The sequence below is a fragment of the Salmo salar genome, chromosome 16, assembly GCF_965601325.2.
Source record: "Salmo salar chromosome 16, fSalSal1, whole genome shotgun sequence".
Classification (NCBI taxonomy): Eukaryota; Metazoa; Chordata; class Actinopteri; order Salmoniformes; family Salmonidae; genus Salmo; species Salmo salar.
In genome coordinates this window covers 97572146-97587836 of record NC_138306.1, presented here as the reverse complement: position 1 = coordinate 97587836, position 15691 = coordinate 97572146, and the positions used below count along the sequence as shown (strand labels likewise).

The following is a 15691-nucleotide window of genomic DNA, read 5'->3' as shown; positions in this document are numbered from 1 at the left end:
CCTCTAGCTGCCCTAGCTGATATATCAGAGAGATAACCCTCCTCCTCTAGTTGCCCTAGCTGATATATCAGAGAGATAACCCTCCCCCTCTAGCTGCCCTAGCTGATATATCAGAGAGATAACCCTCCTCCTCTAGCTGCCCTAGCTGATATATCAGAGAGATAACCCTCCTCCTCTAGCTGATATATCAGAGAGATAACCCTCCTCCTCTAGCTGATATATCAGAGAGATAACCCTCCTCCTCTAGCTGCCCTAGCTGATATATCAGAGAGATAACCCTCCTCCTCTAGCTGCCCTAGCTGATATATCAGAGAGATAACCCTCCTCCTCTAGCTGCCCTAGCTGATATATCAGAGAGATAACCCTCCTCCTCTAGCTGCCCTAGCTGATATATCAGAGAGATAACCCTCCCCCTCTAGCTGCCCTAGCTGATATATCAGAGAGATAACCCTCCTCCTCTAGCTGCCCTAGCTGATATATCAGAGAGATAACCCTCCTCCTCTAGCTGATATATCAGAGAGATAACCCTCCTCTAGCTGATATATCAGAGAGATAACCCTCCTCCTCTAGCTGCCTTAGCTGATATATCAGAGAGATAACCCTCCTCCTCTAGCTGATATATCAGAGAGATAACCCTCCTCCTCTAGCTGCCCTAGCTGATATATCAGAGAGATAACCCTCCTCCTCTAGCTGCCCTAGCTGATATATCAGAGAGATAACCCTCCCCCTCTAGCTGCCCTAGCTGATATATCAGAGAGATAACCCTCCTCCTCTAGCTGATATATCAGAGAGATAACCCTCCTCCTCTAGCTGCCCTAGCTGATATATCAGACAGATAACCCTCCTCCTCTAGCTGATATATCAGAGAGATAACCCTCCTCCTCTAGCTGATATATCAGAGAGATAACCCTCCTCCTCTAGCTGATATATCAGAGAGATAACCCTCCTCCTCTAGCTGCCCTAGCTGATATATCAGAGAGATAACCCTCCTCCTCTAGCTGCCCTAGCTGATATATCAGAGAGATAACCCTCCTCCTCTAGCTGCCCTAGCTGATATATCAGAGAGATAACCCTCCTCCTCTAGCTGATATATCAGAGAGATAACCCTCCCCCTCTAGCTGCCCTAGCTGATATATCAGAGAGATAACCCTCCTCCTCTAGCTGCCCTAGCTGATATATCAGAGAGATAACCCTCCTCCTCTAGCTGATATATCAGAGAGATAACCCTCCTCCTCTAGCTGCCCTAGCTGATATATCAGAGAGATAACCCTCGTCCTCTAGCTGCCCTAGCTGATATATCAGAGAGATAACCCTCCTCCTCTAGCTGCCCTAGCTGATATATCAGAGAGATAACCCTCCTCCTCTAGCTGCCCTAGCTGATATATCAGAGAGATAACCCTCCTCCTCTAGCTGATATATCAGAGAGATAACCCTCCTCCTCTAGTTGCCCTAGCTGATATATCAGAGAGATAACCCTCCTCCTCTAGCTGCCCTAGCTGATATATCAGAGAGATAACCCTCCTCCTCTAGCTGCCCTAGCTGATATATCAGAGAGATAACCCTCCTCCTCTAGCTGATATATCAGAGAGATAACCCTCGTCCTCTAGCTGCCCTAGCTGATATATCAGAGAGATAACCCTCCTCCTCTAGCTGCCCTAGCTGATATATCAGAGAGATAACCCTCCTCCTCTAGCTGCCCTAGCTGATATATCAGAGAGATAACCCTCCTCCTCTAGCTGATATATCAGAGAGATAACCCTCCTCCTCTAGTTGCCCTAGCTGATATATCAGAGAGATAACCCTCCTCCTCTAGCTGCCCTAGCTGATATATCAGAGAGATAACCCTCCTCCTCTAGCTGCCCTAGCTGATATATCAGAGAGATAACCCTCCTCCTCTAGCTGATATATCAGAGAGATAACCCTCCTCCTCTAGCTGCCCTAGCTGATATATCAGAGATGGTGCTGCAGCTTCAGGGAACCATGACGAAGATGGAGAACATCCAGAAGCTTCTAGAACTGAAGAAAGATCTGACAGGCTTCCGGGACCTGGCTGTACCGGGCAGGGTAAGAGAACACTTTTACTGATTTATTCCAAGTTGTAGTACATCAAACCTCACGTTGTCCTCAGTGTATCTAACTTCCAGACATGTTTGTTCATCGTTTACTCTGTGTGTATTGTTTATGTTGACCCATCCAGGAGTTTATCAGACTGGGCTGTCTCAGTAAGCTCTCAGGGAAAAGACTACAGCAGAGAATGTTCTTCCTGGTTAGTCTTTACTTCCTACTTCCTGTCGCATGACTCCTCTGCTTCTCGCTCACCCTATCCCTCACTGTGTTCCTCCCTCTCTCTCTCTCTCTCTCTCTCTCTCTCTCTCTCTCTCTCTCTCCCTCTATCCCTCTCTTTCTCTCTCTCTTTCTCTCTCTCTCTTTCTCTCTCTCTCTCTCTCTCTCTCTTTTTCTCCTCCTCCTCCTCCAGTTCAGTGATGTCTCATTATATCTCTGTCTCCCTCCCTCCCTCTCTCTCCCTCTATCCCTCTCCCTTCTCTCTCTCTCTCCCTCTCTCTCTCTCTCTCTCCCTCCCTCTCTCCAGTTTAGTGATTCCCTGGTGTACACCAGCAGAGGTATGACAGCAGACAACCAGTTCAAAGTTCAGGGTCAGCTGCCTCTCTACGGCATGACAGTAAGACTCTCCAGAACCTGAACCATAACATTATGGGGCCAGTTTCCTGGACACACATTAAGCCTAGTCCCGGACTAAAAAAGCCAGGTATATAGAGAATCTCCATAAAACATGCTTTTTTATTCCAGGATTCGGTTTAATGTGTGTCCGGGAAGCTGGCCCCATGTTGTTAGCTTCAGAGAACATAACACAGCTGTAAATGATTAGAAGCAAAGGTCCAGTTCTGTCTCTCGTCTGATCCAAGCCGTTTCTGTTTCCTCAGATCAGGGAGAGTGAGGATGAGTGGGGACTTCCTCATTGCTTCACTCTGTTTGGTCAGCGCCAGTCTGTCGTCGTGGCAGCAAGGTAAAAGTGTTCCAGATGTGTTCTGGGTGTTTTACAGTTTTCTAAGTGGTTTAGAGTGTTCCAGGGTGGTTTAGAGTGTTCCAGTGTGGTTTAGAGTGTTCCAGTGTGGTTTAGAGTGTTCCAGTGTGGTTTAGAGTGTTCCAGTGTGGTTTAGAGTGTTCCAGTGTGGTTTAGAGTGTTCCAGGGTGTTCCATGGTGGTTTAGAGTGTTCCAGGGTGGTTTAGAGTGTTCCAGGGTGGTTTAGAGTGTTCCAGTGTGGTTTAGAGTGTTCCAGTGTGGTTTAGAGTGTTCCAGGGTGTTCCATGGTGGTTTAGAGTGTTCCATGGTGGTTTAGAGTGTTCCATGGTGGTTTAGAGTGTTCCAGGGTGGTTTAGAGTGTTCCAGGGTGGTTTAGAGTGTTCCAGGGTGGTTTAGAGTGTTCCAGGGTGGTTTAGAGTGTTCCAGGGTGGTTTAGAGTGTTCCATGGTGTTTTAGAGTGTTCCATGGTGTTTTAGGGTGTTCCATGGTGTTTTAGGGTGTTCCATGGTGTTTTAGGGTGTTCCATGGTGTTTTAGAGTGTTCCAGGGTGGTTTAGAGTGTTCCAGGGTGGTTTAGAGTGTTCCAGGGTGTTCCAGGGTGTTCTAGAGTGTTCCAGGGTGTTCTAGAGTGTTCCAGGGTGTTTTAGGGTGTTCCAGGGTGTTCTAGAGTGTTTCAGGGTGTTCTAGAGTGTTTCAGGGTGTTCTAGAGTGTTCCAGGGCGGTTTAGAGTTCTAGGGTGTCCTAGAGTGTTCCAGGGTGGTTTAGAGTGTCAGGGTGTTCTAGAGTGTTCCAGGGTGGTTTAGAGTGTTCCAGGGTGGTTTAGAGTGTTCCAGGGTGGTTTAGAGTGTTCCAGGGTGGTTTAGGGTGTTCCAGGGTGTTTTAGGGTGTTCCATGGTGTTTTAGGGTGTTCCATGGTGTTTTAGGGTGTTCCATGGTGTTTTAGAGTGTTCCAGGGTGGTTTAGAGTGTTCCAGGGTGGTTTAGAGTGTTCCAGGGTGGTTTAGAGTGTTCCAGGGTGGTTTAGAGTGTTCCAGGGTGTTCTAGAGTGTTTCAGGGTGTTCTAGAGTGTTTCAGGGTGTTCTAGAGTGTTCTAGAGTGTTCCAGGGTGTTCTAGAGTGTTCCAGGCTGTTCTCGAGTGTTCCAGGGTGTTCTAGAGTGTTCTAGAGTGTTCTAGAGTGTTTTAGGGTGTTTTAGGGTGTTCTAGAGTGTTCCAGGGTGTTCTAGAGTGTTTTAGGGTGTTCTAGAGTGTTCCATGGTGTTTTAGAGTGTTCCAGGGTGGTTTAGAGTGTTCCAGGGTGGTTTAGAGTGTTCCAGGGTGGTTTAGAGTGTTCCAGGGTGGTTTAGAGTGTTCCAGGGTGGTTTAGAGTGTTCCAGGCTGTTCTAGAGTGTTCCAGGCTGTTCTAGAGTGTTTTAGGGTGTTCTAGAGTGTTCTATGGTGTTTTAGAGTGTTTCAGGGTGTTCTAGAGTGTTCTAGAGTGTTCTAGAGTGTTCCAGGGTGTTCTAGAGTGTTCCAGGGTGTTCTAGAGTGTTCCAGGGTGTTCTAGGGTGTTCCAGGGTGTTCTAGGGTGTTCCAGGGTGTTCTAGGGTGTTCCAGGGTGTTCTAGGGTGTTCCAGGGTGTTCTAGGGTGTTCCATGGTGTTCTAGAGTGTTCCAGGGTGTTCTAGAGTGTTCCAGGCTGTTCTCGAGTGTTCCAGGCTGTTCTCGAGTGTTCCAGGGTGTTCTAGAGTGTTCTAGAGTGTTCTAGAGTGTTTTAGGGTGTTTTAGGGTGTTCTAGAGTGTTCCAGGGTGTTCTAGAGTGTTTTAGGGTGTTCTAGAGTGTTCCATGGTGTTTTAGAGTGTTCCAGGGTGTTTTAGAGTGTTCCAGGGTGGTTTAGAGTGTTCCAGGGTGGTTTAGAGTGTTCCAGGGTGGTTTAGAGTGTTCCAGGGTGTTCCAGGGTGTTCCATGGTGTTTTAGAGTGTTCCAGGGTGGTTTAGAGTGTTCCAGGGTGTTTTAGAGTGTTCCAGGGTGTTTTAGAGTGTTCCAGGGTGTTTTAGAGTGTTCCAGGGTGGTTTAGAGTGTTCCAGGGTGGTTTAGGGTGTTCCAGGGTGTTTTAGGGTGTTCCATGGTGTTTTAGGGTGTTCCATGGTGTTTTAGGGTGTTCCATGGTGTTTTAGAGTGTTCCAGGGTGGTTTAGAGTGTTCCAGGGTGGTTTAGAGTGTTCCAGGGTGGTTTAGAGTGTTCCAGGGTGGTTTAGAGTGTTCCAGGGTGTTCTAGAGTGTTTCAGGGTGTTCTAGAGTGTTTCAGGGTGTTCTAGAGTGTTCTAGAGTGTTCCAGGGTGTTCTAGAGTGTTCCAGGCTGTTCTCGAGTGTTCCAGGGTGTTCTAGAGTGTTCTAGAGTGTTCTAGAGTGTTTTAGGGTGTTTTAGGGTGTTCTAGAGTGTTCCAGGGTGTTCTAGAGTGTTTTAGGGTGTTCTAGAGTGTTCCATGGTGTTTTAGAGTGTTCCAGGGTGGTTTAGAGTGTTCCAGGGTGGTTTAGAGTGTTCCAGGGTGGTTTAGAGTGTTCCAGGGTGGTTTAGAGTGTTCCAGGGTGGTTTAGAGTGTTCCAGGGTGGTTTAGAGTGTTCCAGGCTGTTCTAGAGTGTTCCAGGCTGTTCTAGAGTGTTTTAGGGTGTTCTAGAGTGTTCCATGGTGTTTTAGAGTGTTTCAGGGTGTTCTAGAGTGTTCTAGAGTGTTCTAGAGTGTTCCAGGGTGTTCTAGGGTGTTCCATGGTGTTCTAGAGTGTTCCAGGGTGTTCTAGAGTGTTCCAGGCTGTTCTCGAGTGTTCCAGGCTGTTCTCGAGTGTTCCAGGGTGTTCTAGAGTGTTCTAGAGTGTTCTAGAGTGTTCTGGTGAGGGTGTTTTAGGGTGTTCTAGAGTGTTCCAGGGTGTTCTAGAGTGTTTTAGGGTGTTCTAGAGTGTTCCATGGTGTTTTAGAGTGTTCCAGGGTGTTTTAGAGTGTTCCAGGGTGGTTTAGAGTGTTCCAGGGTGGTTTAGAGTGTTCCAGGGTGGTTTAGAGTGTTCCAGGGTGTTCCAGGGTGTTCCATGGTGTTTTAGAGTGTTCCAGGGTGGTTTAGAGTGTTCCAGGGTGTTTTAGAGTGTTCCAGGGTGTTTTAGAGTGTTCCAGGGTGTTTTAGAGTGTTCCAGGGTGGTTTAGAGTGTTCCAGGGTGGTTTAGGGTGTTCCAGGGTGTTTTAGGGTGTTCCATGGTGTTTTAGGGTGTTCCATGGTGTTTTAGGGTGTTCCATGGTGTTTTAGAGTGTTCCAGGGTGGTTTAGAGTGTTCCAGGGTGGTTTAGAGTGTTCCAGGGTGGTTTAGAGTGTTCCAGGGTGGTTTAGAGTGTTCCAGGGTGTTCTAGAGTGTTTCAGGGTGTTCTAGAGTGTTTCAGGGTGTTCTAGAGTGTTCTAGAGTGTTCCAGGGTGTTCTAGAGTGTTCCAGGCTGTTCTCGAGTGTTCCAGGGTGTTCTAGAGTGTTCTAGAGTGTTCTAGAGTGTTTTAGGGTGTTTTAGGGTGTTCTAGAGTGTTCCAGGGTGTTCTAGAGTGTTTTAGGGTGTTCTAGAGTGTTCCATGGTGTTTTAGAGTGTTCCAGGGTGGTTTAGAGTGTTCCAGGGTGGTTTAGAGTGTTCCAGGGTGGTTTAGAGTGTTCCAGGGTGGTTTAGAGTGTTCCAGGGTGGTTTAGAGTGTTCCAGGCTGTTCTAGAGTGTTCCAGGCTGTTCTAGAGTGTTCCAGGCTGTTCTAGAGTGTTTTAGGGTGTTCTAGAGTGTTCCATGGTGTTTTAGAGTGTTTCAGGGTGTTCTAGAGTGTTCTAGAGTGTTCTAGAGTGTTCCAGGGTGTTCTAGAGTGTTCCAGGGTGTTCTAGAGTGTTCCAGGGTGTTCTAGGGTGTTCCAGGGTGTTCTAGGGTGTTCCAGGGTGTTCTAGGGTGTTCCAGGGTGTTCTAGGGTGTTCCATGGTGGTTTAGAGTGTTCCATGGTGGTTTAGAGTGTTCCATGGTGGTTTAGAGTGTTCCATGGTGGTTTAGAGTGGTTCAGGGTGTTCTAGAGTGTTTCAGGGTGTTCTAGAGTGTTTCAGGGTGTTCTAGAGTGTTTCAGGGTGTTCTAGAGTGTTCTAGAGTGTTCCAGGGTGTTCTAGAGTGTTCCAGGGTGTTCTAGAGTGTTCCAGTGTGGTTTAGAGTGTTCCAGTGTGGTTTAGAGTGTTCCAGTGTGGTTTAGAGTGTTCCAGTGTGGTTTAGAGTGTTCCAGTGTGGTTTAGAGTGTTCCAGTGTGGTTTAGAGTGTTCCATGGTGGTTTAGAGTGTTTCAGGGTGGTTTAGAGTATTTTAGGGTGGTTTAGAGTTCCAGGGTGTTCTAGAGTGTTCCAGGGTGTTCTAGGGTGTTTCAGGGTGTTCCAGGGTGGTTTAGAGTGTTCCAGGGTGGTTTAGAGTGTTCCAGGGTGTTCTAGAGTGTTTCAGGGTGTTCTAGAGTGTTTCAGGGTGTTCTAGAGTGTTTCAGGGTGTTCTAGAGTGTTTCAGGGTGTTCTAGAGTGTTTCAGGGTGTTCTAGGGTGTTTCAGGGTGTTCTAGGGTGTTTCAGGGTGTTCTAGAGTGTTCCAGGGTGTTCTAGAGTGTTCCAGGGTGGTTTAGAGTTCTAGGGTGTCCTAGAGTGTTTTAAGGTGGTTTAGAGTATTTTAGGGTGTTCTAGAGTGTTCTAGAGTGTTCTAGAGTGTTTTAGGGTGTTTTAGGGTGTTCTAGAGTGTTCCAGGGTGTTCTAGAGTGTTTTAGGGTGTTCTAGAGTGTTCCATGGTGTTTTAGAGTGTTCCAGGGTGGTTTAGAGTGTTCCAGGGTGGTTTAGAGTGTTCCAGGGTGGTTTAGAGTGTTCCAGGGTGGTTTAGAGTGTTCCAGGGTGGTTTAGAGTGTTCCAGGGTGGTTTAGAGTGTTCCAGGGTGGTTTAGAGTGTTCCAGGCTGTTCTAGAGTGTTCCAGGCTGTTCTAGAGTGTTTTAGGGTGTTCTAGAGTGTTCCATGGTGTTTTAGAGTGTTTCAGGGTGTTCTAGAGTGTTCTAGAGTGTTCTAGAGTGTTCCAGGGTGTTCTAGAGTGTTCCAGGGTGTTCTAGAGTGTTCCAGGGTGTTCTAGGGTGTTCCAGGGTGTTCTAGGGTGTTCCAGGGTGTTCTAGGGTGTTCCAGGGTGTTCTAGGGTGTTCCATGGTGGTTTAGAGTGTTCCATGGTGGTTTAGAGTGTTCCATGGTGGTTTAGAGTGTTCCATGGTGGTTTAGAGTGTTCCATGGTGGTTTAGAGTGGTTCAGGGTGTTCTAGAGTGTTTCAGGGTGTTCTAGAGTGTTTCAGGGTGTTCTAGAGTGTTTCAGGGTGTTCTAGAGTGTTTCAGGGTGTTCTAGAGTGTTCTAGAGTGTTCCAGGGTGTTCTAGAGTGTTCCAGGGTGTTCTAGAGTGTTCCAGTGTGGTTTAGAGTGTTCCAGTGTGGTTTAGAGTGTTCCAGTGTGGTTTAGAGTGTTCCAGTGTGGTTTAGAGTGTTCCAGTGTGGTTTAGAGTGTTCCAGTGTGGTTTAGAGTGTTCCAGTGTGGTTTAGAGTGTTCCAGTGTGGTTTAGAGTGTTCCATGGTGGTTTAGAGTGTTTCAGGGTGGTTTAGAGTATTTTAGGGTGGTTTAGAGTTCCAGGGTGTTCTAGAGTGTTCCAGGGTGTTCTAGGGTGTTTCAGGGTGTTCCAGGGTGGTTTAGAGTGTTCCAGGGTGGTTTAGAGTGTTCCAGGGTGTTCTAGAGTGTTTCAGGGTGTTCTAGAGTGTTTCAGGGTGTTCTAGAGTGTTTCAGGGTGTTCTAGAGTGTTTCAGGGTGTTCTAGAGTGTTTCAGGGTGTTCTAGGGTGTTTCAGGGTGTTCTAGAGTGTTCCAGGGTGTTCTAGAGTGTTCCAGGGTGGTTTAGAGTTCTAGGGTGTCCTAGAGTGTTTTAAGGTGGTTTAGAGTATTTTAGGGTGTTCTAGAGTGTTCCAGGGTGTTTTAGGGTGTTCCATGGTGGTTTAGAGTGTTCCAGGGTGGTTTAGAGTGTTCCATGGTGGTTTAGAGTGTTCCATGGTGGTTTAGAGTGTTCCATGGTGGTTTAGAGTGTTCCAGGGTGGTTTAGAGTGTTCCAGGGTGGTTTAGAGTGTTCCAGGGTGGTTTAGAGTGTTCCAGGGTGTTCTAGAGTGTTCCAGGGTGTTCTAGAGTGTTTCAGGGTGTTCTAGAGTGTTTTAGGGTGTTCTAGAGTGTTCCAGGGTGGTTTAGAGTTCTAGGGTGTCCTAGAGTGTTTTAAGGTGGTTTAGAGTATTTTAGGGTGGTTTAGAGTGTTCGAGGGTGGTTTAGAGTTCCAGGGTGTTCCAGGGTGTTCTAGAGTGTTCTAGAGTGTTCTAGAGTGTTCCAGGGTGGTTTAGAGTGTTCCAGGGTGGTTTAGAGTGTTCCAGGGTGGTTTAGAGTGTTCCAGGGTGTTTTAGAGTGTTCCATGGTGTTTTAGAGTGTTCCAGGGTGGTTTAGAGTGTTCCAGGGTGTTCTAGAGTGTTCCAGGGTGTTCTAGAGTGTTCCAGGGTGTTCTAGAGTGTTCCAGGCTGTTCTAGAGTGTTCCAGGCTGTTCTAGAGTGTTCCAGGCTGTTCTAGAGTGTTTTAGGGTGTTTTAGGGTGTTTTAGGGTGTTTTAGGGTGTTTTAGGGTGTTCTAGAGTGTTCCAGGGTGTTTTAGGGTGTTCTAGAGTGTTTTAGGGTGTTCTAGAGTGTTCCAGGGTGGTTTAGAGTGTTCCAGGGTGGTTTAGAGTGTTCCAGGGTGGTTTAGAGTGTTCCAGGGTGGTTTAGAGTGTTCCAGGGTGTTCTAGAGTGTTCCAGGCTGTTCTAGAGTGTTCCAGTGTGGTTTAGAGTGTTCCAGTGTGGTTTAGAGTGTTCCAGTGTGGTTTAGAGTGTTCCAGTGTGGTTTAGAGTGTTCCAGTGTGGTTTAGAGTGTTCCATGGTGGTTTAGAGTGTTCCATGGTGGTTTAGAGTGTTCCATGGTGGTTTAGAGTGTTCCATGGTGGTTTAGAGTGTTCCATGGTGGTTTAGAGTGTTCCATGGCGGTTTAGAGTGTTCCATGGTGGTTTAGAGTGTTCCATGGTGGTTTAGAGTGTTCCATGGTGGTTTAGAGTGTTCCAGGGTGGTTTAGAGTGTTTCAGGGTGGTTTAGAGTGTTTCAGGGTGTTCTAGAGTGTTCCAGGGTGTTCTAGAGTGTTCCAGGGTGGTTTAGAGTATTTTAGGGTGGTTTAGAGTTCCAGGGTGTTCTAGAGTGTTCCAGGGTGTTCTAGAGTGTTCTAGAGTGTTCCAGGGTGGTTTAGAGTGTTTCAGGGTGTTCTAGGGTGTTTCAGGGTGTTCTAGAGTGTTCTAGGGTGTCCTAGAGTGTTTTAAGGTGGTTTAGAGTATTTTAGGGTGTTCTAGAGTGTTTTAGGGTGTTCTAGAGTGTTCCATGGTGGTTTAGAGTGTTCCAGGGTGGTTTAGAGTGTTCCAGGGTGGTTTAGAGTGTTCAATGGTGTTTTAGAGTGTTCCATGGAGTTTTAGAGTGTTCCATGGAGTTTTAGAGTGTTCCAGGGTGTTCTAGAGTGTTCCAGGGTGTTCTAGAGTGTTCCAGGGTGTTCTAGAGTGTTCCAGGGTGTTCTAGAGTGTTTCAGGGTGTTCTAGAGTATTTTAGGGTGGTTTTGAGTGTTCGAGGGTGGTTTAGAGTTCCAGGGTGTTCTAGAGTGTTCCAGGGTGTTCTAGAGTGTTCTAGAGTGTTCCAGGGTGGTTTAGAGTGTTCCAGGGTGGTTTAGAGTGTTCCAGGGTGGTTTTGAGTGTTCCAGGGTGGTTTAGAGTGTTCCAGGGTGGTTTAGAGTGTTCCAGGGTGTTCTAGAGTGTTCCAGGGTGTTCTAGAGTGTTCCAGGGTGTTCTAGAGTGTTTCAGGGTGTTCTAGAGTGTTTCAGGGTGTTCTAGAGTGTTTCAGGGTGTTCTAGAGTGTTCCAGGGTGGTTTAGAGTTCTAGGGTGTCCTAGAGTGTTTTAAGGTGGTTTAGAGTATTTTAGGGTGTTCTAGAGTGTTCCAGGGTGTTTTAGGGTGTTCTAGAGTGTTCCATGGTGGTTTAGAGTGTTCCAGGGTGGTTTAGAGTGTTCCAGGGTGTTTTAGAGTGTTCAAGGGTGTTCCATGGTGTTTTCGAGTGTTCAATGGTGTTTTAGAGTGTTCCATGGTGTTTTAGAGTGTTCCATGGAGTTTTAGAGTGTTCCATGGTGTTTTAGAGTGTTCCAGGGTGGTTTAGAGTTCTAGGGTGTCCTAGAGTGTTTTAAGGTGGTTTAGAGTATTTTAGGGTGGTTTAGAGTGTTCGAGGGTGGTTTAGAGTTCCAGGGTGTTCCAGGGTGTTCTAGAGTGTTCCAGGGTGGTTTAGAGTGTTCCAGGGTGGTTTAGAGTGTTCCAGGGTGGTTTAGAGTGTTCCAGGGTGGTTTAGAGTGTTCCAGGGTGTTCCATGGTGTTTTAGAGTGTTCCAGGGTGGTTTAGAGTGTTCCAGGGTGTTCCATGGTGTTTTAGAGTGTTCCATGGTGTTTTAGAGTGTTCCATGGTGTTTTAGAGTGTTCCAGGGTGTTTTAGAGTGTTCCAGGGTGTTTTAGGGTGTTCTAGAGTGTTCTAGAGTGTTCCATGGTGTTTTAGAGTGTTCCATGGTGGTTTAGAGTGTTCCATGGTGTTTTAGAGTGTTCCAGGGTGGTTTAGAGTGTTCCAGGGTGGTTTAGAGTGTTCCAGGGTGGTTTAGAGTGTTCCAGGGTGTTCCAGGGTGTTCCATGGTGTTTTAGAGTGTTCCAGGGTGGTTTAGAGTGTTCCAGGGTGTTCCAGGGTGTTCCAGAGTGTTCCAGGGTGGTTTAGAGTGTTCCAGGGTGGTTTAGAGTGTTCCAGGGTGGTTTAGAGTGTTCCAGGGTGGTTTAGAGTGTTCCAGGGTGGTTTAGGGTGTTCCAGGGTGTTTTAGGGTGTTCCATGGTGTTTTAGGGTGTTCCAGGGTGGTTTAGAGTGTTCCAGGGTGGTTTAGGGTGTTCCATGGTGTTTTAGGGTGTTCCATGGTGTTTTAGGGTGTTCCAGGGTGGTTTAGAGTGTTCCAGGGTGGTTTAGAGTGTTCCAGGGTGGTTTAGAGTGTTCCAGGGTGGTTTAGAGTGTTCCAGGGTGTTCTAGAGTGTTCCAGGGTGTTCTAGAGTGTTTCAGGGTGTTCTAGAGTGTTTCAGGGTGCTCTAGAGTGTTCTAGAGTGTTCCAGGGTGTTCTAGAGTGTTCCAGGCTGTTCTCGAGTGTTCCAGGCTGTTCTCGAGTGTTCCAGGGTGTTCTAGAGTGTTCTAGAGTGTTCTAGAGTGTTTTAGGGTGTTTTAGGGTGTTCTAGAGTGTTCCAGGGTGTTCTAGAGTGTTTTAGGGTGTTCTAGAGTGTTCCATGGTGTTTTAGAGTGTTCCAGGGTGTTTTAGAGTGTTCCAGGGTGGTTTAGAGTGTTCCAGGGTGGTTTAGAGTGTTCCAGGGTGGTTTAGAGTGTTCCAGGGTGTTCCAGGGTGTTCCATGGTGTTTTAGAGTGTTCCAGGGTGGTTTAGAGTGTTCCAGGGTGTTCCAGGGTGTTCCAGGGTGTTTTAGAGTGTTCCAGGGTGGTTTAGAGTGTTCCAGGGTGGTTTAGAGTGTTCCAGGGTGGTTTAGAGTGTTCCAGGGTGGTTTAGAGTGTTCCAGGGTGTTCTAGAGTGTTTCAGGGTGTTCTAGAGTGTTTCAGGGTGTTCTAGAGTGTTCTAGAGTGTTCCAGGGTGTTCTAGAGTGTTCCAGGCTGTTCTCGAGTGTTCCAGGGTGTTCTAGAGTGTTCTAGAGTGTTCTAGAGTGTTTTAGGGTGTTTTAGGGTGTTCTAGAGTGTTCCAGGGTGTTCTAGAGTGTTTTAGGGTGTTCTAGAGTGTTCCATGGTGTTTTAGAGTGTTCCAGGGTGGTTTAGAGTGTTCCAGGGTGGTTTAGAGTGTTCCAGGGTGGTTTAGAGTGTTCCAGGGTGGTTTAGAGTGTTCCAGGGTGGTTTAGAGTGTTCCAGGGTGGTTTAGAGTGTTCCAGGCTGTTCTAGAGTGTTCCAGGCTGTTCTAGAGTGTTTCAGGGTGTTCTAGAGTGTTCTAGAGTGTTCTAGAGTGTTCCAGGGTGTTCTAGAGTGTTCCAGGGTGTTCTAGAGTGTTCCAGGCTGTTCTCGAGTGTTCCAGGCTGTTCTCGAGTGTTCCAGGGTGTTCTAGAGTGTTCTAGAGTGTTCTAGAGTGTTTTAGGGTGTTCTAGAGTGTTCCATGGTGTTTTAGAGTGTTCCAGGGTGTTTTAGAGTGTTCCAGGGTGGTTTAGAGTGTTCCAGGGTGGTTTAGAGTGTTCCAGGGTGTTCCAGGGTGTTCCATGGTGTTTTAGAGTGTTCCAGGGTGGTTTAGAGTGTTCCAGGGTGTTTTAGAGTGTTCCAGGGTGTTTTAGAGTGTTCCAGGGTGGTTTAGAGTGTTCCAGGGTGGTTTAGAGTGTTCCAGGGTGGTTTAGAGTGTTCCAGGGTGGTTTAGGGTGTTCCAGGGTGTTTTAGGGTGTTCCATGGTGTTTTAGGGTGTTCCATGGTGTTTTAGGGTGTTCCATGGTGTTTTAGAGTGTTCCAGGGTGGTTTAGAGTGTTCCAGGGTGGTTTAGAGTGTTCCAGGGTGGTTTAGAGTGTTCCAGGGTGTTCTAGAGTGTTTCAGGGTGTTCTAGAGTGTTTCAGGGTGTTCTAGAGTGTTCTAGAGTGTTCCAGGGTGTTCTAGAGTGTTCCAGGCTGTTCTCGAGTGTTCCAGGGTGTTCTAGAGTGTTCTAGAGTGTTCTAGAGTGTTTTAGGGTGTTTTAGGGTGTTCTAGAGTGTTCCAGGGTGTTCTAGAGTGTTTTAGGGTGTTCTAGAGTGTTCCATGGTGTTTTAGAGTGTTCCAGGGTGGTTTAGAGTGTTCCAGGGTGGTTTAGAGTGTTCCAGGGTGGTTTAGAGTGTTCCAGGGTGGTTTAGAGTGTTCCAGGGTGGTTTAGAGTGTTCCAGGGTGGTTTAGAGTGTTCCAGGGTGGTTTAGAGTGTTCCAGGCTGTTCTAGAGTGTTCCAGGCTGTTCTAGAGTGTTTTAGGGTGTTCTAGAGTGTTCCATGGTGTTTTAGAGTGTTTCAGGGTGTTCTAGAGTGTTCTAGAGTGTTCTAGAGTGTTCCAGGGTGTTCTAGAGTGTTCCAGGGTGTTCTAGAGTGTTCCAGGGTGTTCTAGGGTGTTCCAGGGTGTTCTAGGGTGTTCCAGGGTGTTCTAGGGTGTTCCAGGGTGTTCTAGGGTGTTCCATGGTGGTTTAGAGTGTTCCATGGTGGTTTAGAGTGTTCCATGGTGGTTTAGAGTGTTCCATGGTGGTTTAGAGTGTTCCATGGTGGTTTAGAGTGGTTCAGGGTGTTCTAGAGTGTTTCAGGGTGTTCTAGAGTGTTTCAGGGTGTTCTAGAGTGTTTCAGGGTGTTCTAGAGTGTTCTAGAGTGTTCCAGGGTGTTCTAGAGTGTTCCAGGGTGTTCTAGAGTGTTCCAGTGTGGTTTAGAGTGTTCCAGTGTGGTTTAGAGTGTTCCAGTGTGGTTTAGAGTGTTCCAGTGTGGTTTAGAGTGTTCCAGTGTGGTTTAGAGTGTTCCAGTGTGGTTTAGAGTGTTCCATGGTGGTTTAGAGTGTTTCAGGGTGGTTTAGAGTATTTTAGGGTGGTTTAGAGTTCCAGGGTGTTCTAGAGTGTTCCAGGGTGTTCTAGGGTGTTTCAGGGTGTTCCAGGGTGGTTTAGAGTGTTCCAGGGTGGTTTAGAGTGTTCCAGGGTGTTCTAGAGTGTTTCAGGGTGTTCTAGAGTGTTTCAGGGTGTTCTAGAGTGTTTCAGGGTGTTCTAGAGTGTTTCAGGGTGTTCTAGAGTGTTTCAGGGTGTTCTAGGGTGTTTCAGGGTGTTCTAGGGTGTTTCAGGGTGTTCTAGAGTGTTCCAGGGTGTTCTAGAGTGTTCCAGGGTGGTTTAGAGTTCTAGGGTGTCCTAGAGTGTTTTAAGGTGGTTTAGAGTATTTTAGGGTGTTCTAGAGTGTTCTAGAGTGTTCTAGAGTGTTTTAGGGTGTTTTAGGGTGTTCTAGAGTGTTCCAGGGTGTTCTAGAGTGTTTTAGGGTGTTCTAGAGTGTTCCATGGTGTTTTAGAGTGTTCCAGGGTGGTTTAGAGTGTTCCAGGGTGGTTTAGAGTGTTCCAGGGTGGTTTAGAGTGTTCCAGGGTGGTTTAGAGTGTTCCAGGGTGGTTTAGAGTGTTCCAGGGTGGTTTAGAGTGTTCCAGGCTGTTCTAGAGTGTTCCAGGCTGTTCTAGAGTGTTTTAGGGTGTTCTAGAGTGTTCCATGGTGTTTTAGAGTGTTTCAGGGTGTTCTAGAGTGTTCTAGAGTGTTCTAGAGTGTTCCAGGGTGTTCTAGAGTGTTCCAGGGTGTTCTAGAGTGTTCCAGGGTGTTCTAGGGTGTTCTAGGGTGTTCCAGGGTGTTCTAGGGTGTTCCAGGGTGTTCTAGGGTGTTCCATGGTGGTTTAGAGTGTTCCATGGTGGTTTAGAGTGTTCCATGGTGGTTTAGAGTGTTCCATGGTGGTTTAGAGTGTTCCATGGTGGTTTAGAGTGGTTCAGGGTGTTCTAGAGTGTTTCAGGGTGTTCTAGAGTGTTTCAGGGTGTTCT

General features: G+C 47.2%; 1 protein-coding gene across 4 annotated transcripts in view; it reads left to right on the top strand.

Moving 5' to 3' along the window:
* The window catches only part of LOC106575059 (FERM, ARHGEF and pleckstrin domain-containing protein 1), a 118840-nt gene that overhangs the window by 65792 nt on the left and 37357 nt on the right, over positions 1 to 15691 (top strand). For all 4 annotated transcript variants that reach the window (XM_082963228.1, XM_082963227.1, XM_082963225.1 and 1 more), the window contains exons 19-22: positions 1934 to 2064; positions 2198 to 2266; positions 2591 to 2680; positions 2943 to 3025. In XM_082963228.1, coding sequence (XP_082819354.1) covers positions 1934 to 2064; positions 2198 to 2266; positions 2591 to 2680; positions 2943 to 3025 — 373 coding nt within the window. The remainder of the gene's footprint in view (positions 1 to 1933; positions 2065 to 2197; positions 2267 to 2590; positions 2681 to 2942; positions 3026 to 15691) is intronic.